We start from the raw sequence: 26,516 nt of genomic DNA on the forward strand, positions 1-26,516 counted from the left end.
GTCAAATGAAAACCTTAAATTTGTAATAACAAATCGAAATTTCGAGCCGTTATCCTGTAAGTTGGTAAGCGTGCTACAAACAACGTGCAGAATGGCCGGTAGGTGGCAGCGTAGTGCAGATGCAGTATCAATATAAATATGGCCGCCCCACTTGCCACTTGCCCCAGGGAAAAACAGCGTTCTGTTATTCGGTTTCCCGCGCGGGATTAGCCTAGCAGTCTAGGCGCTGCAGTCACGTACTGTGCGGCTGGTCCCGGAGAAGGTTCGAGTCCTCCCTCGGGCATGGGTGTGTGTATTTGTCCTTAGGATAATTTAGGTTAAGTAGTGTGTAAGCTTAGGGACTGATGACCTTAGCAGTGAAGTCCCATAAGATTTCACACACATTTGAACATTTTGTTATTCGGTTTTTGCGTAGTGAAGGTGTAAAACCTATCGAAATTCATCGACGAATGAAGATTCAGTACGGTGATGCAATTTTGTCACAGCAGCAAGTCTACGAATGGAGTAGGAAGTTCGCAAATGGTGTGACTTCGGTGGAAGATGCTCCTCGTCCAGGTCAGGCACAACGAGTTGTGACTCCACAGAACATTGCAGCAGTTGAAGCCATAGTGAAGGAAAATCGCTGAGTGACACTGAATGACATTGCAGCTTGTTTACAGATTAGTCATGGGTCAGCACACCACATTGTGCAGCTGGCCGTGGTGGCCGAGCGGTTCTAGGCGCTTCAGTCTGGAACCGCGCGACCGCTACGATCGCAGGTTCGAATCCTGCTTCGGGCATGGATGTGTGTGATGTCCTTAGGTTAGTTAGGTTTAAGTAGTTCTAAGTTCTAGGGGACTGATGACCTCAGCTGTTACGTCCCATAGTGCTCAGAGCCATTTGAACCATTTGAACCACATTGTGCATGATGTGCTCCAGTTTCACAAAGTGTCTGCAAGATGGGTGCCACGGCAGCTGACTCCTGAAATGAGAGAACGACGTGTTATTGCTTGTGAAGAACTTCTTCGGCGCTTTGAACGAGAAGGTGATGGCTTCCTTGCAAGAATCGTTACTGGGGACGAAACCTGGGTTCACTTCCACCAACCGGAAACGAAGAGAGCGAGCAAGGAATGGCGCCATTCATCACCAAAAGCAAAGAAGTTTCGAACAGAACCATCAACAGGGAAGGCTATGCTGGCTCTCTTTTGGGACGAAAAAGGCGTCATTTTGGAGCATTACATGCCTAGAGGGACCACTGTCACCAGTGCATCATACACAGATCTCCTAAGGAATCATCTGCGGCGTGCAATCAAATCAAAGCGACATGGATTGCTGTCAGCCGGTGTCCTTTTGCAACATGACAATGCAAGGCCCCGCACTGCCCGTATAACAGTTGCAACAATCACAGACCTGCATTTTGAGTGTCTTCCTCATCCACCATACTCACCAGAACTTGCCCCAGGTGATTTCCATATGTTTGGACCACTCAAAGACGCAATGGGAGGAAGGAAGTTCCGTTCTGAAGAAGAGGTACGCCACACGGTGCATGAGTGGTTGCGCGGACTACCAAAATAGTTTTTTTCTAAAGGAATTTATGCACTTTGTAAGCGCTGGAGGACTTGCATTGAGCATGGGAGAGATTAAGTTGAAAAGTGACACAGCTTTGTACTACTTCTGCACAATAAATAATATTTTTAAAAAAATTTAAGGTTTTCATTTGACTAACTCTCGTAGTATTTCTGGCTTTGAATGGCTAGTGCCGGATGAACTACAGCCTGATCGTGCACCTACAGCCCCAGCAAAAACTATTCGTGCCACTTCAAGGTCATTGCTATTAAACGTGTGGTCCAACCCAGACTTGCTGCAAGCAACACGCACCACCTGAACATGTTGCCTTACACACACAGCGTGAAAGTAGCGATTGACTGGATTGCATTCATTGATCACGTACCACTTGATTGTGAAATGTACTAACAAATTGTCTGCTAATATTCCATTTGCCTCGAAGTAATAACAAACACTGAGCGACGTGGTCATTAGATTATCATTACTGTTGTGGTACTTGTAAGTACTTTCAGGGTTTCAGAACAAGATGTGTGGAAACTATAAGAAATACAGAAAAATGACACGTATCAGAGAATTCGTAATACGCGCCGTGACGTAGTTCACTAGTGGGGAGGTCTCTCACTACATGTAGACAAACCATATTCTCCGTATTGTTGCATCGAATTATTAAGTTGGAGAATAAGTTCGTAACGTTTTGGTTTTGCATGTTGATCTCCCGGTTGCTATGGGTTTATTTATCGATTGCCATTTTTTATTTGTAACTCACTGTTGCTATTGGAGTTTACATCTTGTCATTTTGTCATTTGAAAATAGTGGGTGAAGCTGTGGACGCTAGAAAATGGAATGGAGAAGCGGAACATTTCCGACATATTCCATGTTTGTGTTCAATAGAGGGGTGACAGCAGTGGAAGTAGCCAGAAACGTTTACGCCGCATAGGGGGACAATGTCATTAGACGGATCACGACAAGAAAATGTTTTTCTCGTTTTAAAGCGGATCGTTTTGACATCAGTGACTCTCCACTTTCAGGAAGTTCTTCGGGATTTGATGAAGATCGTTTAAACAGGTTGATCCACAATGATACCAATCAGTGTACTCGAGGGCTGGCAAATGTGACGAACTGTGATCATTCCACGATCGTGCGATATTTGCATGCGATGGGGATGGTTCACAAATCAGGTGTATGCGTACCCCATGCTCTAAACCAAAATCACAAATACATTCTGCTTGCTCGTCATCAATTGACTCATGAGAAACATCTAGCATTCAAATCTTGTGTCGTTGTTGGTGACGAGAAATCGTGTCCTTATGCTAACATAAGGAAAATTAAGGAATGATTGAGCGCAAACAAAGCAGCAACTACCCGTACTAAAATCTTCTGGTGGAACAGCAACCGTGTCATGTAATACGATGTGTAACCATTACTGCTGACATTTATTGTCAACAACCGAGACGTCTCGCAGACGCAGTCCAAGAACACAGACCAGGAAGACAACCTTAGGTGATGCTGCTCGACGATAAGACCCTCCCACATTCTCCTAGACTGAAAAAAAACTCTATACAGCAGCTTGGTTGGAAGTCATTCTGCACCCACCTTATTCATCTGATCTTGCGCCTTCAGTTTTTCACCTTTTCCAATCTCTGTCGAACAGCTTTCATGGAACATGAAAAGGCGCTCCGAATATGGCTCGACGAAATCTTCGCTCAAACCCACGTGATTTCTATAGTCGCAGAACCGAAAACTTACCCCAGCATTGGCAGACTGTTGTAAATAGTGAAGGAGAATGTATTATTGATGACTAAAGTCTCTGTTATGCGTATCTGTTGCGTTTATTAAAATTATGCAAAAACGCTACGAACTTACGCCGCAACCCACTAGTTCGCGCCTGCAAACAGACAACCCAAAGAACAGATTTTAAGCGGGCTGCTGTGGCGTCTTTCGGGGCAACTCGTGTCAGCAACTTCAATGAATTCCACGCACGCGTTGACGTTTGCTGCGTCACGAACAGGTCCCATATTGGGCACCTATATTGTAAGTTAAAAACTTGATGAGATGCCCTATTCACTGATACGTGTTTATTTTTTCCAAGTCTTATAGTTTTTGCGCAGGCTTCTTCTGAAACTCCAAAGGTGCTTATGAATAGCCCTGTATAAATACACTTCGTTCTCTTTAGTCATTGTGTATGTGATGTAAAGATGTTAACTGTTTTACTTCAAGTACTTCAGAGCAAGTTACTCAGTCTTTATGTAAACGGCCGGCCGCGGTGGCCGTGCGGTTCTAGGCGCTCCAGTCCGGAGCCGCGCTGCTCCTACGGTCGCAGGTTCGAATCCTGCCTCGGGCATGGGTGTGTGTGATGTCCTTAGGTTAGGTAGGTTTAAGTAGTTCTAAGTTCTAGGGGACTGATGACCACAGCAGTTGAGTCCCATAGTGCTCAGAGCCATTTTGTAAACGATGACTATCATCAGTTTAGCCGTGGTAAAAAAAGTTCTTATGCGAATAAAAACAATTATGATGCATTTTATTTACATTCCTGCAGCTGGTGTATCTAATCTAGTACTTTTTATTGATTGCAAATGTTGCACTAGAGTGCACTGTTTACAGTTCTTCTCCTTTCCGGTCACAGCTGTAGTTGTCACCGTTTACTTGGTCTTCCAACCCTTCTTTCACTATGTGGTCTATATGTTAAAACTTCTAGTATTTTTTTTAGGAGTGAGAGCCACCTAATACTTTCGCTGATTATGTCTTCCATTAAAGAAATATTCGGTTGTCTCTGTATATCATTTTCATAACGGTCTAGTCTCGTGCACCTGTCTACTGCTTTCAGGAATCTCATTTCTGTTCCCTGTATCTTGCTAAGGTATTTGGTATTCGTCAGCTATTGCTGTGCTGGCAGTAATACTGGCGTACCGATCAATTTATAAACTTTCATTCTCGTTCCTTTTCTCGTCTTTCCAGGTAATGTTTTTCGAATCTTTGCACATATGGTGTGGTATATAAATATACAGTTTATACATACCAGGTGGTTATAATTAAACTGATGGTGTTCCAAGCGCTACATTGGGGGCTGTATACATCGCAGGACGCTGGAACATCGTAGGTATGTTCATTAATCGGTGCGCTCGCAGTGTATGATGAAAAAATAATAGTTCCACTTTCTGCCGCCTGGTGAAAATATGGCGATGTAAGCAATCAGAATGTGGTGTGGGTACAGGAAAAGGGGAGGAACGATCAAAGATCAAACACATGATAACGGTGGTTCTAGCACATTTTTTAGAATATGGTACCAGTATGTTCAATATGGTCTGACTCAGCAATATGCTTATCCATTACACGACATGGGTGACAGTTGCCCGTAGCGTATCCATTATAATCAGAGCGATATGTTTCCGGAATGTCGTTGTGTGCTATCCTTCAAATCAGGAGAAGTCCGGATAAAACCCTGATAAACACGATTTTTAAGATATCCGCACAACCAGAAGTATCATGGATTTAAGTCGGGGGATCTGGAAGGCCACACATCTTGAAATTGCCAAGAGATGATGCGGTCGTTACCGAAGGTTTCTCGAAGCAGATGGTTCACCTGGCAAGCGACGTGTGGCATTACCCCATCTAGCATGCAAATATTGGTGTGGACACAGTTGCTGGAATTAGTTATTGAACAAGGTGGTCCTTATAACGTGCAGATGTCACTGTATACCTAACAGGCCCGTGAGGTGTCATCTCCTCGAAGAAGAACCGACTGAGAATGAAAGAGCTTGTGAAACCACACCCACACAGTCACATAAGCTAAGTGCAGTGGATGTTCTTACACAACATATGGAGGAGTAGATTCCCATATGCGATAGTTCCGTGCATTCAGGGCACCGTGCAGAGTAAAATGCGTTTCGTTCATACAAACAATATTCCCTGGCAGCTGTCATCCACTTCAATCCATGCCAAAGAACGAAGGGCAAAGTCACACCGTTGTAGCCTATTGTGGGTCTTCACTTGGTGCACTTTCTGAATCTTGTAGGGATACCAGTGTAAAACGTGCCGCAAAATCTTTTGAACAGTTGACCAGGGGAGAGAGAGTTCTCGTGACACAGTTCGAGTACTGGCTGCAGGATTTGAGACATGTGGTGCACTGTCGGCTATAGCTACGGCAACTTCAGCAGCAACTGCCATGCGGATGAGCCGCCTCCCTCTCCCTGTTGTACCACTAATTCACCTGTTTCTTGAAATTTCTTCACCATATTCTTCATCCTATTTATTGACGTGGGGCCTCTTCGCAGTTGTTTCTGTCGGCGACGTTCCCGCAATGCAGTGCTCCTATTGCTGCCGTTCTGATGAAACAATTTTACCACGAGTGCGTGGCCTTTCTTCTCAATAACCATTGCGTTTTGTAGGGAACACTTCAAACTTCTTAACCCGTTACACCAACAGTCACTTTACAAAAGAAATCAAAATGCGTCACCAAGAGACAAACACCATACTGACATCAAAACAGGAAACATTTCACATTCTGACTGCTTACAGCGCTATATCTCCACCTGGTGACAGAAAGTGGAACTATTATTTTTTCAGCATACTCCGCAAAAGCACCTATTAATGAGCATACCTACATACCTTCAATATTTCAGCGTCCTGTGATGTATACAGACTTCAGACGCAGTACTCGGAACACTATCAGTTTAATTATAACCACCTGGTACATGTATATATGTATAGGGAAATTCAGCTGCCCCTACCTTTGGGCTTCATGCATCCCACAGTGCCTTCAAAGACTACGAACATGATTTAAATATTTTTTTGCTCGCTACACACAAACTATTAGTCCTACAGTAAACGTGCACATGACCATTTTGTAGGAAATTTAATGTAGCTAAATTTTGTACTGTGATACGTTTTCGCTGGAGATAAATTTTCGAGTTATTCGAAAAAAACGCGTACGTTTTTCTTGAATAATTCGAAAGCTACAGAGTCTAGCAAAAACGTATCCCAGTACAAAATTTAACTACATTAAATTTCCTACAAAAAGATCTGTTCATTTTTTCTGTAGGGCTAATAGTCTGGGCATAGCGAGCGAGAGAATACGAAAATCTTGTACATGGTATTCGAGGGCGTTGCGGGTTGCATACAACCCAGCGGTAGGGGTACTGAAACACCCTGTATTTGTCCCCAATGTGGATTTACAACGTTCACCACCTGCTTTCAAGTATATATTAATAGATGAGCAACAATGTTAGTTATAGTCGGTTATTTTCCATAGAACAAAAACATTGTGGTACACTTTGAGCGTGTGCCTAAGTGTTGTGATTGGTTGCAGGCGCCGATGGCGACGCTACTCGTGCTGTGGGCGTCGGCGGCGCTCGCGCTGTCCCGCAGCGTGACGGCGCATAGGGAGCACAAGGTACGTCTAGCACGCCATGCTTACAGTCACCATAAGTGCCAGTTATTGCAGAGGCATGAATAAACTATTGTCGGAAATCAAAGCAGTGCCATACTAGCTTTCAAGCACAACCAGTCACTGCTATATTATATATGTTTCCTGAAGCTGCACATAGACGAAAACATCATTCATAGTAGCTGCCTCCGATTCGTGGGTAGGCTATTCAAATCCTGATAACAGAAAAAAGTACATCACGAGAGTTTCATACATACAGAGGTTGGACAAAAATACGGAAATACCGCGAGAAATACACACATCAAAAACAGTTTTGCATCACCTCGGTTCCGAGAGTTCCAAAACCTGTACAGAAAATTGGAATAGAGATCAACATAAACAACATATCCGCCCTTTTTATTGCTCAGGAAAACTACACATTGCATGTCGTACCACCATACAGCGAGACCTTCAGAGGTGGTGGTCCAGATTGCTGTACACACCGGTACCTCTAATACCCAGTAACACGTCCTCTTGCATTGGTGCATGCCTGTATTTCTCGTGGCATAGTATCCACAAGTTCATCAAGGCACTCTTGCTCCAGATTGTCCCACTCCTCAACGGCGATTTGGTGTAGATCCCTCAGTGTGGTTGATGGTCACGCCGTCTATAAACAGCCCTTTTCAATCTATCCCACCCATGTTCGATAGGGTTCATGTCTGGAGAACATGCTGGCCACTCTAGTCGACCGATGTCGTTATCCTGAAGAAAGTAATTCACAAGATGTGCGCACTGGGGACGCGAATTGTCGGCCGTGAAGACGAATGCCTCGCCACTACGCTGCAGATATGCTTGCACTATCGGTCGGAGGATGGCATACACGTATCGTACAGCCGTTACGCCGCCTTCCATGACCACCAGCGGCATACGTCGGCCCCACATAATGCCACTCCAAAACAGCAGGGAACCTCCACCTTGCTGCACTCGCTGGACAGTGGGTCGGCCGGGGTGGCCGGGGTGGCCAAGCGGTTAAAGGCGCTACAGTTTGGAACCGCGCGGCCGCTACGGTCACAGGTTCGAATCCTGCCTCGGGCATGGATGTGTGCGATGTCCTTAGGTTAGTTAGGTTTAAGTAGTTCTAAGTTCTAGGAGACTGATGACCTTAGAAGTTAAGTCCCATAGTGCTCAGAGCCATTTGAACCATTTTTTGACAGTGGGTCTAAGGCGTTCAGCCTGATCGGTTGCCTTCAAACACGTCTCCGACGATTGTATGGTTGAAGGCATATGCGACACTCATCGGTGATGAGAACGTGATGGCAGTCCTGAGCGGTCCAATCGGCATGTTAGGCCCATCTGTACTGTGCTGCATGGTATCGTGCTTGCAAAGATGGACTTCGCCATGGACGTCGGGAGTGAAGTAGCGTATCATGCAACCTATTGCGCACAATTTGTGTCGTAACACGACGTCCTGTGGCTGCACGAAAAGCACTATTCAGCACGATGGCGTTGCTGTCCGATTTCCTCTGAGCCATAATCCGTAGGTAGCGGTCATCCACTGCAGTAATATCCCTTGGGCGGCCTGAGAGAGGCATGTCATCGACAGTTCGTGTCTCTGTGTATCACCTCCATGTCCGAACAACATCGCTTTGGTTCACTCCGAGACGCCTGGACACTTCCCTTGTTGAGAGCCCTTCCTGGCACAAAGTAACAATGTGCACACGACAAAACTGCGGTATTGACTGTCTAGTCATGGTTGAACTACAGACAACACGAGCCGGGTACCTCCTTCCTGGTGAAATGACTGGAACTGATCGGCTGTCGGACCCCCTCCGTCTTATAGGTGCTGCTCATGCATGGTTGTTTACATCTTTGGGCCGGTTTAATGACATCTCTGAACAGTCAAAGGGACTATGTCTCTGATACAATATCCACAGTCAACGTCTATCTTCAGGAGTTCTGGGAACCGGGGTGATGCAAAACGTTTTTTTGGTGTGAGTACATACTTCAACGTAAATGCGGGTGATAGCCAAGTCTGCAGGTTGCAGTGTTCTATTTGATCACGAACGGCACCTGTGCACTGTCCTCAATACGTTTCATGTATCAGTCGTGGCCAGAACAGTGCTCTATGTGGTTGGGATTGCATTATGTCGGAGCTAAGTGAATTCGGAAGTGGGAAAATGGTTCAAATGGCTCTGAGCACTATGGGACTTAACATCTGTGGTCATCAGTCCCCTAGAACTTAGAACTACTTAAACCTAACTAACCTAAGGACATCACACACATCCATGCCCGAGGCAGGATTCGAACCTGCGACCGGAGGAAGTGGGCAAATTGTTGTTGCTCATATGGTAGATGCTTCCGTAACCAAGGAAGTCGAAATGCTTGGTGCTTCAAGAAGCACCGAATTTTTATACCGCAAACAGGGAAAGCAGATAAACATCATCCGCCAAGTCACAACACGGAAAAATGTCTGCGAATGTCGCAATCGCGAGTGTTTCAGCACCAAAACAACACGAAGATAGCTTCATAAGCAGGAAATTTTAGGGCGAGATGAAATCCAAAACCACTCTTCAGGTGTGCAAATGCACCGTAACAGGGAAACGTGGTGCCAAAGCCACAAAACATGGATTTATAAGCAATGGAAGAAAGTAAGGTAATCGGATCAGTCTTATTGCACAGTGTTTCCAAATTGTGGCCGAGTTAACTCCCCAAGAGTGAAACGAGACAGGATTTCGGTGATAATTTGGCCAGCCATATCGTGGTATTCCATGGCCCACATGGTCACTCTGCAAGGTCGCATTGCTGCGAAGGATTACACTGGCATGACAATAGTATGGGTTACCTCCTAATGTCGTGTGGGGCCTCCTTTTGGCCGGCGTAGTACAGCAGCTAGACGTGGCATGGACTCAACAAGTCAATGGAAGTCCCCTGCAAAAATATTGATCCGTGCTGCGAAAGTGTTGGTGGTGCAGGATTTTGTGCACGATCTGATCAGTTATGTCCCATAAATATTCGATGGAATTCATTTTGGGCGATCTGGGTGGTCACATCATTCGCTAGAATTATCCAGAATATTAAAGTCGTGCTTGGGTAGCTCAGTTGGTAGAACACTTGCCCGCCAAAGGCAAGGGTCCCGAGTTCGAGTCTCGGTCCGGCACACAGTTTTAATCTGTCAGGAAGTTTCATATGAGCGCACACTCCGCTGCAGAGTGAAAATCTCATTCTGGTATCCAGAATATTCTTCAAACCGATCACGAACAGTTGTGCCCTGGTGACATTGCATTTTGTGATCCATAAAAATTCCATCGTTGTTTGGGAACATGGAGTCCATGAATGGCTCCAAATGGTCTCCGCGTAGCCGACCACAACCGAGGACCTAGTCCATTCAAAGTAAACACAGCCCACACCATAATCGAGCCATCACCAGTTTGCAGAGTGCCTTGTTGGCAACTTGGGTCCATGGCTTCGTGGGATCTATGCCACACTTGAACCCTAGAAACCGTGCGGAGGAGAGGCGTTGCAGACCATGCGCTGTTAGCAATGCCACTCGGAACGGTCGTCTGCTGCCATAGCCGATTAACGCCAAATTTCGCCGCTCTCTCCTAACGGATACGTTCGTTATACGTCCCACATTGATTTCTGCGGTTATTTCACGCAGTGTAACTTGTGTATTAGCACTGACGATTCTACGCAAACGCCACGCTCTCGGTCGTTAAGTGAAGGCCGTCGGCAACTGTCTTGTCCGTGGTGAGAGGTAGTGCCTTAAATTTGGTATCCTCGGCACACTCTTGACACTGCGGATCTCGTGGATCTCGAAGTACTGAATTCCCTAACGATTTTCGAAATGGAATGTCCCGTGAGTCTAGTTCCAACTTCCATTCCGCGTCCGAGGTCTGTTAATTTCCGTGGTGTGGCCATAATCACGTCGGAAACCTTTTCATATGAATCACCTGAGTGCAAATGTCAGCTCCGCCAGTTAACTGCTCTTTTATAACTTTTGTACGCGATACTGCCGCCATATGTAGCTGTAAATATCGCTGTCTCATGACTTCCGCCACTCCAGCGTATGTGATGACTTTGGCTGATCATGTCCATCGCATGGTGCAACGTTTGTTCCCCAGTGGTGATGCAGCATTTCAAGACGACAGAGTTCCTATTCACACAGTTCGAATCGCCCAGGACTTGTTTTGTGAACACGAGAATGAATGGTCACATCTCCTATGGCCACTGCAGTCTCTAGTATTACTGGTCTTTTGTGGTTTACTTTAGAGGGAAGTGTTCGTGATCATAATCCAATTCCATCATCTTTAACTGCACTTGAAGCTATTTTGCAGGAAGAATGGTATAAGATTGCTTTGAAAACTATACAGTACCTGTATTTATCCATTCCGAGACACGTGGACGCTGTTTGAATGCCAACTGGTTTCCTACACCGTATCAGACATTGGAATGTGTTGTGTTTTTGGTGTCCCCTTATCTTTCTCCAGCCCATGTACTTACTCAACACATTACTGTGAAGTACATGGCAAAGGGTACTTATCATTGTTCCACATGCTAGGCTAGCTTTCTGTTGGAACTGCATGTGGAACACGACAAGAATGACTGCTTGAATATCTCTGTAATGAGACTAATCTAGTCTTCGTAGTGCCTACGCAAGTGATATATAGGGAGCTGAATCTTGAAGCTTTGTAAATAGGCTTTGATGGGGTAATTGGGGTCTCCCTTCGAGCGTCCGGTAAATTCGAGTTTTTTAGTATTTCCGTGATGTTCTGCCATGAAGCAAACGAATAATTGATCACTTGCGCTACCCATGACGTTACGATCAATATTCCGTGTTGGTCCTATCCGGTATCGGTCCCATACACTTGAGAAATATTCAAATATGAGACGCACAACTGTTATCTCAGCAGTCGCCTTTGTAGACAGGCTGCTTTACCCCAGCATCCTGCCAATGAATCCAAATCTGCCTACAGTTGTCACCGAGCGAGGTGGCGCAGTGGTTAGCACACTGGACTCCCATTCTGAAGGACGACAGTTCAAACACGCGTCCGGCCGTACTGATTTAGGTTTTCCGTGATTTCCCTAAATAGCTTCAGGCAAATGCCGGGATGGTTCCTTTGACTGGGCATGGCCGACTTCCTTTTCCGTCCATCCCTAATCCAATGTGACCGATGACCTTGCTGTTTGGTGCCTTCCCCAAAATCAACCAACCTATGGTTGTCCCATTGTGAACATTCCATATCTTATCCATACAGACTGTCACATCCAGGGATTTTTACGAGTTGACTGTTCCCAGTTGTGACTCACTGATATTGTAGTTATATGGTACTGCCTTTCGCCTTTATTGAAGTGCAAAATTTTAAATTGTTGTATGTTTAAAGTGAGTTGTCAATATTTGCTCCACTTTGTAATGTTATAAAAATCTGACGAAAGATCAGTGCAGCTTTTTCTCATTACAGAATCTGCATCGTCTGCAAAATATCTTTGGGTGCTATTAATACTGTCTGCCAAGTCAGCAATATAAATGATGAACAGCAAGAGCCCCGTTACCCTTTCCTGGGTTAAGCCTGAAGTTAATTTCTCATCTGCCGATGACCCTCAATCATTATAACGTGATACGTCCTCTGTACTAATAAATACTAAATATAGTCGCAAATTTTGTTTGGTACCCTATATTATTGTACTTTTTTTAGTAAATTTTGGCATAGTACAGATTCAAATGCTTTCTGGAAGACAAGAAATATTGCACTTATAGGTGAATCTTATTCCAATACTTTTAGGATGTCATGTGGGAAAAGCGCGAGATAATACCCGCATGACCGATGTTGGTGGGCGTGGAGGAGGTCATTCTATTCGAGATACCTCTCTACGTTTGAACTAAAGAAATGTTCTAAAACGTATGAACGCCAATGATACTGAGCAGTAATTTTGTGGATCACTTCTACTACCCTTCTCGTAGGACAATGTGCTTACTTCCAATCACTGGGTACAGTTTTTTGTTCGATGGATCTATGATATATTATTGTTCAAATGGACGCTATCTCAGCTGCATATCGGGTAGGGCAAAGTGGGCACGCAGAAGTGCCGCAACACCTCGTGGCGTGGACTCGAATAATGTCTTAAGTAGAGATGGAGGGAACTGACACCATGAATCTTGCAGGGCTATCCATAAATCCGTAAGAGCACAAGGAGGTGGAGATCTCTTCTGAACAGCACGTTGCAAGGCATTCCAGATAAACTCAATAATGTTCTTATCTGGGGAGTTTGGTGGGCAGCGGAAGTGTTTAAACTCAGAATATGTTCCTGCAGCCACTCTGTAAATTTGATATTTTAACGAATTCCTGATATTCACGGTACACTCATCAAATGGTCGCACGGGAAAATCCCTAATTCATCGCTACCTCGGAGATGCTGTGTCCCATCGCTCGTGCGCCCACTATAACACCACATTCAAACTCACTTAAATCTTGAAAATCTGCCACTGCAGCAGCAGTAAACGATCTAACAATTGCGACAGACTCTTTTTGTCTTATACAGTCGTTTGCTGACTGCAGTGCCCTATTCTGCTTGTTTGTATCTCTGTATTTGAATGCCCGCATCTCGTGGTCGTGCGGTAGCGTTCTCGCTTCCCACGCCCGGGTTCCCGGGTTCGATTCCCGGCGGGGTCAGGGATTTTCTCTGCCTCGTGATGGCTGGGTGTTGTGTGCTGTCCTTAGGTTAGTTAGGTTTAAGTAGTTCTAAGTTCTAGGGGACTTATGACCACAGCAGTTGAGTCCCATAGTGCTCAGAGCCATTTGAACCATTTGTATTTGAATGCGCATGCGTATACCAGTTTCTTTGCCGCTTCTGAATAACATATATAAGTGCAAACCTTCCGAAAATTGCTCCAGATTTCAATGCTGGGTCATCAAAATGTGTCAGCGTTCGAACCATTCAACGAAACATCATCTATATATACACTCCTGGAAATTGAAATAAGAACACCGTGAATTCATTGTCCCAGGAAGGGGAAACTTTATTGACACATTCCTGGGGTCAGATACATCACATGATCACACTGACAGAACCACAGGCACATAGACACAGGCAACAGAGCATGCACAATGTCGGCACTAGTACAGTGTATATCCACCTTTCGCAGCAATGCAGGCTGCTATTCTCCCATGGAGACAATCGTAGAGATGCTGGATGTAGTCCTGTGGAACGGCTTGCCATGCCATTTCCACCTGGCGCCTCAGTTGGACCAGCGTTCGTGCTGGAAGTGCAGACCGCGTGAGACGACGCTTCATCCAGTCCCAAACATGCTCAATGGGGGACAGATCCGGAGATCTTGCTGGCCAGGGTAGTTGACTTACACCTTCTAGAGCACGTTGGGTGGCACGGGATACATGCGGACGTGCATTGTCCTGTTGGAACAGCAAGTTCCCTTGCCGGTCTAGGAATGGTAGAACGATGGGTTCGATGACGGTTTGGATGTACCGTGCACTATTCAGTGTCCCCTCGACGATCACCAGTGGTGTACGGCCAGTGTAGGAGATCGCTTCCCACTCCATGATGCCGGGTGTTGGCCCTGTGTGCCTCGGTCGTATGCAGTCCTGATTGTGGCGCTCACCTGCACGGCGCCAAACACGCATACGACCATCATTGGCACCAAGGCAGAAGCGACTCTCATCGCTGAAGACGACACGTCTCCATTCGTCCCTCCATTCACGCCTGTCGCGACACCACTGGAGGCGGGCTGCACGATGTTGGGGCGTGAGCGGAAAACGGCCTAACGGTGTGCGGGACCGTAGCCCAGCTTCATGGAGACGGTTGCGAATGGTCCTCGCCGATACCCCAAGAGCAACAGTGTCCCTAATTTGCTGGGAAGTGGCGGTGCGGTCCCCTACGGCACTGCGTAGGGTCATACGGTCTTGGCGTGCATCCGTGCGTCGCTGCGGTCCGGTCCCAGGTCGACGGGCACGTGCACCTTCCGCCGACCACTGGCGACAACATCGATGTACTGTGGAGACCTCACGCCCCACGTGTTGAGCAATTCGGCGGTACGTCCACCCGGCCTCCCGCATGCCCACTATACGCCCTCACTCAAAGTCCGTCAACTGCACATACGGTTCACGTCCACGCTGTCGCGGCATGCTACCAGTGTTAAAGACTGCGATAGAGCTCCGTATGCCACGGCAAACTGGCTGACACTGACGGCGGCGGTGCACAAATGCTGCGCAGCTAGCGCCATTCGACGGCCAACACCGCGGTTCCTGGTGTGTCCGCTGTGCCGTGCGTGTGATCATTGCTTGTACAGCCCTCTCGCAGTGTCCGGAGCAAGTATGGTGGGTCTGACACACCGGTGTCAATGTGTTCTTTTTTCCATTTCCAGGAGTGTAGATATGAGCTTTCGGAGCCGAACCTCCACTCGTGTACCCTTGATGACGACACGCCTCGTCTTGGCCCGTCAACACCGACATTGGACTGCTGATGACTGGAAACATGTTGCTTGGTCGGACGAGTCTCGTCTCAAATTGTATCGAGCGGATGAACGTATACGGGTATGGAGACTAGCACATGAATCCATGACCCTGCATGTCAGCAGGGGACTGTTCAAGCTGGTGGAGCCTCGAGTGATATGGGACCTCTGATACGTCTAGATACGACACTGACAGGTGACAGGTGACAGGTGACACGTACGTAAGCATCCTGTCTGATCACCTGCATCCATTCATGTCCATTGTGCATTCTGACGGACTTGGGCAATTACAGCAAGACAACCCGACATCCCATACGTCCAGAATTGCTAGAGAGTGGCTCCAGGGACATATTCTGAGTTTAAACACTTCCACTGGCCACCAAACTCCAAGACATGAACATTATTGAGCATATCTGGGAGGCCTTGCAACGTCCTGTTCAGAAGAGATCTCCACCCCGTCGTACTCTTACGGATTTATGGACAGTCCTGCAGGGTTCTTGGTGTCAGTTCACTCCAGCACTACTTCAGACAATAATTGAGACAATGCCATACCATGTTGCTGCACTTCTGCGTGCTCGCGGGGGCCCTACACCATATTAGGCAGGTGTACTAGTTTCTTCGGCTCTTCAGTGAATACCTGCTTTGTTTACGACGAAATTCCAGGGACCGATGGAATATCTATCAGATTTTATACAGAATTCGTAGCTGAGACAGCACCCGTATGAACAATAATATACTGGAACAAAAAACTGCGCCCAGTGGTTGGATGAAAGCGCATCCTCCTGTAAGAAGTGTAGCAGAAGTGATCAACAAAACTACTGCCCAACATCATTGACGCCCATATGTTGTAGAACATATTTTGGGTTCAAACATAGAGAGGTATCTCGAATGGAATAACCTCCTCCACGCCGACCAACATCGGTCATGCAGGCATTATCTCGCGCTTTTCTCTCATGATATCCTAATATATATATATATATATATATATATATATATATATATATATATATATATATATATATATATATTCCTGCTTTACAACGAACATCTCCCACGTCTCGAAACCGTTACTAAAGCCTCGAAATGACTGTTTGTGGCACATCCAAAGATACTGAGACTTCTGTCTATGTCTGACCTACTCCCAGACAGCTGAGTATTCTATCCAGCAAAATAAGAGTCTAAATGGCGCCTTTGCGGTGTTACATTGTCAATTTCAGCAAGTGACTACACCCTGCTCACTAGGAACGCACAGAGAAGGCTGAAACATGAGTAGTCTCATGCTCTGTTTATGTTTACCTTTCAGTTACACCGCCATTCACAGCAAGGTGTACTCGTTTCCTATACAGAGCGAACAAGTAGGCTTCGTAGATAACTATTTATGGTGATGTTGGATGATTGTTCAACTTTTCTCTTTTCATTTGCGTGTTTTCGTGATTACGCTTTACTTTTGGACACTAGCGTATCTCAAGAATAGGCGGGATGCTAAAGGTAGTGGCTTACTTATTGTCGTAAAATAGTCGATCACATATGTTTCGGTTACTGCAATGTGAAATAATCTGCGAGAAGGTAAGCAGCAAAGTTGGGCCAAAAATGCCAATCGTATGCTTTTATAGCCCTCTTGTCTCTGGAGATATAGTGGTAAAACGATTCAGGTAAAACTTGCAGAATATAGAGCTTTTGTTTCTGAGACAGTGTAATAATGGTAGCAGTCGACATTAGAGTGGTAGATTATGTAATTAACAAGGATGGAGGCTTTAGTGTAAGTAAAGCGTGTAAACCCGGATAACGTTACTTAAATAACGTAAGACATAACAATGGTCTCTCTCTCTGTTCATATATGAGTGGGTATTACGAAGGTTTTTCGTGAAGGTTATTGTGTTACAGCACGTTATTTATTTATAACATTTTTGCGGGTTGGCATAGCCTTTTTGGTTCGTCTGAAATTTCTTCGAGCGTTTTGTTCTTTGACGCCGTCGGTAAACAATTGTTACGGCGGGGCATAGCCTGCCCCATTCACTGTTTGATTGGAGTCCAAACAGCGAGCATCGGAGGAAGACAACTAGAGAAGTTGTCGAAATATCGTCGAAAGAAATTGACAGCTCGTAAGAATGCAGCGTTCGCAGCGGTAACATTACATATAAGGTGAAATAGTTAAATAGTTAAAACTTTAGTGGAATTTTAACCGTTTGACGAGGCTGGAAACCCGAGAACTTTTAATTCAAAATGACATCTCGTCTGAAAATTCGGGAACTTGTAACTATCCGTTTCGCCGAGAATGCCTGAAAGATCACATCACGACAAACTAGTTGCAGGAACAATTGATATCAGACTAAGATTGATTGTAAGCATCGTCACGAGTTCGTTTCGTTAGAGCTAGAACGTCGCAGAGACGAGCATCCAATACCAATGGCACACTCCAGAAGAAAGACGTTGTCTATCACGGAGAGGTTTACCATCAAAATCTCGAAACAGGTGGTGTTAAGTTCCTATGGGACCAAACTGCTGAGGTCATCGGTCCCCAGGCTTACACACTACTTAATCTAACGTAAACTAATTTACGCTAAGGACAACACACACACACACCCATGCCCGAGGGAGGACTCGAACCTCCGACGAAGGGAGCCGCGTGAACCGTGGCAAGGCACCTAGACCGCACGGCTACCACGCGCGGCTTTCACAGAGGTGTCAAGAGCAGGGGTGAGATGAGGGCAAGGAAAGGTGTGACGATAGTCCCATGGTCTGACACCTCCAAAGTGGTGTTGGGCAAAATTATGGTGAAATTTGGTGCCAATGTGAAATCATCAGCTCAAATTACACCTCTCATGGACGTCTGAGCTTTGGCATTTTTACGCATGTGTCGGCGCCTTCCTGTTTAAAGTGTCACTGAGCCCGAAAGTGACGTCGCAGGGCGCCATTATTTTGCACCATTATGCAGGAAGGCTGTCGCACGTTCGGGACAAGCTTAGACCTTCTGCGTCTCTATGGGAAAACCGGAAAACTGCGAATAGGACACGCGTTCTGAAGGTTCCGCACAAACTTAATTGTGTACCGACATATCCTCAATAGGATTTGATGAGTGAGTTTGCAAGTATTAAAATATGTGACATAACTGGTCTATTTTTTGACTGCATTGACTCAGAAGCTTCAATGTTTTACGCCACCAATGCCCAGTAGACCTTAGTTGATATAAATTTCAACTTGATACCTCTGGCCGTTCCTGAGCAAATGGGGTATTAACAGACGGACAACAAAGTGATCCAACAAGGGTTCCGTTCTTACCGGTTGAGCCATGCAATCCTATAAATAACGGAGTTTCAAAAAAGTGGGCCTTTAATTTTGTTGCGCAGTGTATCTTCATTCGTAATGTCCGAGCTGGCCGTACATGAAGGTGTAGTACTCGAGCCAGTCTGTTGAGTTCCTGCACCTTCTGTGCCTGACTGGTTTGTCATGACCACGTGAGAGATGCAACAAGCAAACCGCTATATTATGAAAACGCGCAGGATAAAGTTTTTCAACCGGATGCCATACACAACTTTCTCCACTTTCTCCAAAATCTTTGGTAAAGTTGATGTGGTGACAGGAATTAAACACTATCACACTTGTTCCAGATCCAGAATGGCGGACTGCTTGTTATAGGCCGACACCACAAATCAGATAACGTCCGGAAAGTGAGCAAGACGTGGGCGTATTCAGCGTGGGGCAGGACAAGAGCAACCCCCCCCCCCCCCCCTCTCCATCCTCGAAGTCCCCTCTAAAAAGACTTTGCGAATCTATCTCGCAATCTGCCCCGCCAAACAGACAGACGTATTAATTATGAGCTCTTAGAAAGTCAGAACATGTAACAGATACTTATTAGTAGTAAATGTGCCTAGAGCCATTAATCGTGAAACCACAATACTATTTCTTCAGTACCCGCGAAAGTAACATGAGTATCGCCCCTCTCTCTCCCCCTCACTATATGAGGTTCTAAGTACACTGTTGGAGGGACAACATGTTCAAGGGCGGGCTGAAAAGTTCTCGATATCGGTTGAGGTTTTACATGTCATGCATATGACTCGGTTGACTTTCCCGCTTCGCTGACGCAAGTTGCAATCTTCTGCCGCTAGCGGGCTCCGAGTAGTAGCGTGTTACATGGCGGTATGTAACATAACTACAACTGCGCTTGAGAAACGGCGTGCTGTAATCGGGTTTCTAACCGCAGAAACGCGCGTGGGTTCGCCATTTTGACCCCGAAAACAAGAGAGCATCAGTGGAGTTCCGTCACAAGCCGACGCCAGAAATGTTCTAGATCATGCCATCATCAGGCAAATTCATATTCATAGTATTCTGGGATTTTCAGGGTGTGGTGCTTTCGTACACACATCAAAAAAGTTTTGCATCACACCGGTTCCCAGAACTCCTGAAGACAGACGTTGACTGTGGATATTATATCACAGACACACTCCATTTGACTGTTCAGAGATGTCACTAAACCCGCTCAAAGGTATAAACAACCATGCATGAGCAGCGCTTATTACACGGAGGGGGTCCGACAGCCGATCACTTCCAGTCATTCCACCAGGAAGGAGGTACACGGCTCGTGTTGTCTGTAGTTCTACCATGCCTAGACGATCAATACCGCTGTTCGATCGCGTCCGCATTGTTACTTTGTGCCAGAAAGGACTCTCACCAAGGGAAGTGTCAAGGCGCCTCGGAGAGAAGTAAAGCTATGTTGTTCGGACATGGAGGACATATAGGGAGACAGGAACTGTCGATGACGCGCTTCGCTCAAGCCGCCCAAGGCCTACTACTGCAGTGGATGACCGCTACCCGCTACCCGCTACCTACGGATTATGGCTTGGAGGAACCCTGACAGCACGCCACCGTGTTGAATAATGCTTTTCATGCAGCCACAGGTCGTTGTGTTACTACTCAAATTGTGCAAAAAAGGCTGCATGATGCACAACTTCACTCCCGACGTCCATGGCGAGGTCCATCTTTGCAACCACGACACCACGCAACACAGTACAGATGGGCCTAACAACATGCCGAATGGACCGCTCAGGATCGGCATCACGTTCTCTTCACTGATGAGTGTCGCATAAGCCTTCAACCAGACAATCGTCAGAGACGTGTTTCGAGGCAACCTGGTCTGGCTGAACACCTTAGACACACTGTCCAGCGAGTGCAGCAAGGTGGAGGTTTCCTGATGTTTTGGGGTGGCATTATGTGGGGCCAACATATGCCGATGATGGTCATGGAAGGCGCCGAAACGGCTGTACGATACGTGAATGCCATCCTCCAACCAATAGTGCAACCATATCGGCAGCGTATTGGCGAGGCATTCTTTTTCGTGGACGACAATTCGCGCGCCCCATCGTGCACATCTTGTGAATGACTTCCTTCAGGATAACGACATCGCTCGACTAGAGTGGCCAGCATGTTCTCCAGACATGAACCGTATCGAACATGCCTGGGATAGATTGAAAAGGGCTGTTTATGGACGACGTGACCCACTAATCACTCTGAGGGATCTACGTGGAAGTCCTTACGGTCTCTTCTATAGATGAGCTACACTTCCTGACCTTCCCTAAATCGTCCTTACACACACACACACACACTATTTGAGTTTTTCTTTGGCGGTCCTTACGTACTCGTTTCCTTTCGTATCGCTTTACTCGTAAGAGAAAGAGAGAGAGAGAGAGAGAGAGAGAGAGAGAGAGAGAAAGAGAGAGCGCGCACGCGCGCGCGCACACACACACACACACACACGCCGAATCGCCGTAGAGGAGTGGGCGTGGTACACCGGTCAGATAACAGTCCACAGCGTAGGCGAGCCCTATCTTTCTTCCATTAGAAATACCATCTTCATTCACGTCACTTCATTACATTTCTCACGCGACAGCCTCTACCGTACTTAGAAAATTCAATCGGATAATTATTATTCAAGTTGAGTAGGCGCGGCTCTCACCCATTTTGCCGAGTAAATAACATTCTTAAAGAAAAGGGATAAAAGAGCTTTCCCACACTTTGTATATAAATGTCATTAACAGGGTTTCTATCCATAAGAGGTAACCTCCTATTCCGAAAAGAACCCGGAAATTTGTGTATCAGTTTATAAATAAAAGTTTCATTTGATTTTTCTTAAATTTTGCAATAAATAATATTTTCCGTTCGTTTAATGTTTTTCTTACACTAACTAGCAATACTCCAGTACCCAAGTATCCCACTAGTAACGTAAGAAAATAGAATATTTTTGTGCCTTCCTTACAGCGGACAACTCCAGAAGATATTTATTGCTGAAAGTTTTTCAGACACTTCGTTTTGGTACGTTAGGAGCGTCTGTCTGACTTCTGTAGTCGTGTTGGGTGGAAACTGCTTCTTGCAGGAGCTAAAGGGTACTTGTCAGATCAATTCGTTGCGCAACTCAACATAACACCCTCACACCGATAAAAGTACAACGGGAACGTCAGAGAACTGAAAGCTCGAATTCGTCCACATATAGAGCACCATCTCCTTTATCATGACAATGCCAGACCACACACGAGCGTTACGACCTCTGCACCAAACCGACATCTTGGGTTCACTGTCATCGGTAATTTTTCATACAGTTCGGACTTGGGCAAATCTGATTTTCATCTGTTCCTAGAACGTAAAGAACACCTTCGAGAACTTCTCGTCGGAAGAGATGAAACGGTGTAAGCAGTGATGAGGTTGTGGCTCCGTCAACGAAGTCAGACATTCTATAGTGGCGGTATCAGCTAACTGGTTTCTCGTTGGTAGAAATGTGTTCGTCCGCAGGGTGACTATGGTGAGAAACAAACATAAAAACATGAAAAATAAAGATGTAGAATGTTAATGACGTTTGTTTTACTTAGAAAGCTTTGACTTCCAACATTAAAATTCGAAGGCATTGATTTTCAGCACACCCTCGTAGTATACACTGAATGTCCTTAGGCACTGTGAACTTGGAATTCGACTGGGCCTCCATTTACAGCACTCTGTATTCCCCCGAAATAGTTAATAATTACTACCTTGGAAGACTATTTATTGCCTTTTGAACACAAACGTTCCAGTGTCGAAATAATATACACTATTGAAACTTTCAAAATGCACTCTAGCGTGGGCATTCAAGTAGAGCTGTTACTAGTTAGAGACTGTCGAAGATCTGGGAGAGTTGACGACGAATCTCTGGACTCTAAAATGTGGATTTAAGTTGTGCGCCAGGCTACCAGCGTTGTGTGTGGGCCTATGCTGCAGTGTGCACAGTACACAAAATGTCACCATAGGATTTAACTGTCTGTCACTATAAACTGAGCACTGCCCTATGTTGATAAGAAGTGACCATTCAATAGGCAGTAGCCTGTGCGAAGGAATGCATTGTCAGCTCTTTCAGTCTGCGCGTGAGACTTCACTTCCAACAAACAATGGAGGTAGTAATTTAAGACAAAATTCTGTCGTTCTTGGCCTGGAAAAGTGTGAAATAAAGTGACAGAGTAGAAAGTGCTTACAAACGGACGTGTAAATAGGGAAGTAAGCCAAAATATGCTGTATTAAAACTTCATTCGCTACTTTTCACCAGCATGACTGCAAGGATAATCAACGTGATTCCTGTTCTAGTCTTCTTGTTTCTTTTTTTAGTTAGCTTTAATCTCGTCTCATATGGTCTCCGCTGTGCTCAAGGATCTGTTTCTTTTTTTAGTTAGCTTTAATCTCGCCTCATATGGTCTCCGCTGTGCTCAAGGATCTGACAATTTTATTTAATTTTTAACTCTTTTGCTGTATGCCTTCGTGGCGCTACAGCCGGCAGTTACTTAAGGAAGGGAAGTAGTGTGCTATATCAGTCTGGGAATTGTGCTAACTTTGTTCTTTGTGGAATCGCATTTTAACTGTTTTAAATTGAGCACCAGTCCAGCGTAAACTATCGTGGACGGCCGCCTTAAAACCACTTCACGCTGACCAGTGCACCAGCTACGGTCGTTAATCCGCCACACGGATTCCATCTGTGTCTGGCTCTCCTTCCAGTATCGCCAATTAGCGCGCTGCGGGACACGAACAGGTGTCTCTGTTCTAGCACTAGAGGTATATTCTGCCCGTCATTATAAACCACGTGTGTGTGAGGGAGAGGTCGTTGGTAGCGTATACTGTTTTTCCTTGTACTCACGAACAGAACGTGTGAAGATAGACTGAGTTTGCACGAGGTGTTGTTACTCTAATATTATCTGTGGGATAGGTATCTATAAAAATGAAGGATATTAATTCATTGAGTAACCGTTTTCTTGTATAGAAATGGAAACGGAGATGAAACTCAACTTTAAGAGATTGCCACCAAACACTTTTCACACTGTACTGAGCAAGCGACACATTGGTAATGCACGGTATCCTTCTTCGTGACCCATCAAAGCGGCATAGCAGTACGACACTGTACATGCATTCGATAGGCCCGTGGTTCCAATTCCTGTGCAGTCATCCAGGTTCAGGTTTCCCTGAATCGCTTAAAGCAGAATCCGGAAAGGTTTACCTGAGAATAACATGGCCTATTTTCTTCTCCGTTCAAACCTTGTTCTCCTTCTCGAAAGACCTCGTAATTAACCGGGCGTTAAAACCCAACGTGCTTCCTTACTTCGTATTCGGGAGATCGTGGTTCACATCCACGTCCAGCCTATCAAATTAAGCTTTTCTGCAGATTCCTTAACTCGCATAAGACAAATTCCGCGATACTTCCCTTGGAAAGGACGCTGTCGATTCCCTTTGCATTCCTTTCACTATCCTATGCATCCCTAATATGACGGCTATTCGGAAAGTAAGTTCCGATCGGACGCGAAATTGCAACCACTGCGAAAATCCGATGACGTTTTGCACAGATGTGTTGGGTAGTGTCTCTAGTATGTCCGTCGAACGCGACACATCGCTCTTTTCAATTCGGAGCGCACAGTGAGCAGATATAGATGCCTAGAAGATAATGTTTCCCGCCTAGCCCACATAATATAACTGTCATGCGTTTCATTCTTCATGACAATTCTCGGCCGCACTCTGCAGGGGCAATGAAGATGCTCCTTCAGCGTTTTCAGTGGGAAGTGTTTGATCATCCGCAACAAAGCCCGTAACTGTCTCATCTCTGCTCACATGAACCGCTGGCTATGAAGACATTTTGGGACAGACAACGAGCTGTAGATGAGCGTAGAGAATTGGCGGAGAGCACTGGCGGCTGCCTTCTATGACGAGAGCATTCGAATGTTGGTACAACGCTACGACAAATGTCAAAGTCGGATCGGCGACAACGTAGAGAAATCGCTGTGAGGTGTAGCTAACTATTTCAAATAAAACAGTTTTAATTTTCGCAATCGATCGGGACTTACATTCCGAATAGCCTCTTATTTTTTCCTTGCTCGTGATATACAAGGAGACTTCAAAAAGTAAGTTACACATTATTATGGCAGGCAAAATAACTTTTATTCAGTGCTGCACTACATTGGAAAGTGACACAGATACAGGGCACTATTTTTCAGCAAAGTCACCAAACGTCTGTAAACAATGATCGGAATGTTCCACCAGTCGTTCAACCCCTCGACGACAGAAATCTGCTCCTTGGTACGGAGCAACAGAGAACCGCTGCATAACCGTCCTCATCTTTGGAAAATCTCTTTCCCCTAGATGTTCTTTCAGCGTGCTGGATAGAATGGAAATTGCACGGTGCAAGGTATAGACTCCCCGGTCACCATCACCCACGTCTGTGAAGACTTAGTCAACTTGTTGGCACGATTTCACTACGTCTGGACGCGGCATTGTATTTGGTCTATATACCGCCGCGTGCTTCAACTTTTGGAGTCATTTCACTCGCACACAATGATGTACCTCTTATTATCTGTACCACAGTATAAATGTATCTTCAGGAAACCCGGAACACGTATTCTCTTCTAACACTGGCGTGATCCGGCACGCGTAACTTACTTTCTGAAGTCCTTACGCGTCTATAAATAACTGTTCACTAGATCACGATTGCTTGTTAGATTCTCTTGCCGACGAAATATGATTGGTTGCAAGGAGCCAAGTACAAGATTAGAAAGTATTTGGTACGGTATTAGAGAAAAAGCTAGACAAGCATGTGGTACGAGCAGACTCCTAGTCTTTCAGACAGCAAAAATCTAATATTCGATAATGTGATTTTAATACACGTTGTTGTAGGGTATAACAGCTAATAATTACATAAGAACCTGTTCAAGCCGTGCGGTTCTAGGCGCTACAGTCTGGAGCCGAGCGACCGCTACGGTCGCAGGTTCGAATCCTGCCTCGGGCATGGATGTGTGTGATGTCCTTAGGTTAGTTAGGTTTAATTAGTTCTAAGTTCTAGGCGACTGATGACCTCAGAAGTTAAGTCGCATAGTGCTCAGAGCCATTTGAACCATTTTTTTTTGAACCTGTTTACATACAGGAGAAATCACGTAAACACAACGTCAAGGAGGCATCGACAACCTGAGGAAAAAAAGTGGAGGACCCAAAGAGGCTCTAAGCACAATGGGACTTAACAGCTGAGGTAACAACTCCCCTAAACTTAGAACTACTTAAACCTAACTAACCTAAAGACATCACACACATCCATACCCGAGGCGGGATTCGAACCCGCAACCGTAGCAGCCGCGTGGTTCTCAAAGGGATGTAGGAAACGATATGAGACGTTACGGATTGAGAAGGTACTTCATGTTATTCCAGTGACTGTAATATCGAGTCAGATTTATAAAGAACTTGGCAGAATGATGCCACTTGTCAGTATGATGCACATCCTCTAGCCTGGGCATTCGGGAGGAGGACGGTTCAATCCCGTCTCTGGCCATCCTGATTTAGGTTTTCCGTGATTTCCCTACATCGCTTCAGGCAAATGCCGGGATGGTTCCTTTGAAAGGGCACGGCCGATTTCCTTCCCCATCCTTCCCTCACCCGAGCTTGCGCTCCGTCTCTAATGACCTCGTTGTCGACGGGACGTTAAACACTAATGTCCTCCTCCTTCTCCTCCTCCTCTAGCCTGGATACTTGCACTGATTCGGTTGGGAAGAGTGTCGTAAAGCTGTTGTATCCTCTACTGACACAAGCTGGCCGATAACTCCTAACTGGTCCTTGATACTTGGACCGTTCTCTGGCACTGGCTTGACGTCCGAGCTGATCACCATACAT

At 45.7% G+C, this 26,516-nt stretch overlaps 1 protein-coding gene across 1 annotated transcript in view; it reads left to right on the top strand.

Annotated features, from left to right (window-relative positions):
• Nucleotides 1-26,516, top strand: part of LOC124556469 — a 366,205-nt gene that overhangs the window by 211,203 nt on the left and 128,486 nt on the right. Inside the window, exon 2 of the mRNA XM_047130422.1 lies at nt 6,851-6,934. Coding sequence (XP_046986378.1) covers nt 6,857-6,934 — 78 coding nt within the window. The 5' untranslated portion in view covers nt 6,851-6,856. The remainder of the gene's footprint in view (nt 1-6,850; nt 6,935-26,516) is intronic.

Source organism: Schistocerca americana, chromosome X (genome assembly GCF_021461395.2).
Source record: "Schistocerca americana isolate TAMUIC-IGC-003095 chromosome X, iqSchAmer2.1, whole genome shotgun sequence".
In the NCBI taxonomy this organism is placed as follows: Eukaryota; Metazoa; Arthropoda; class Insecta; order Orthoptera; family Acrididae; genus Schistocerca; species Schistocerca americana.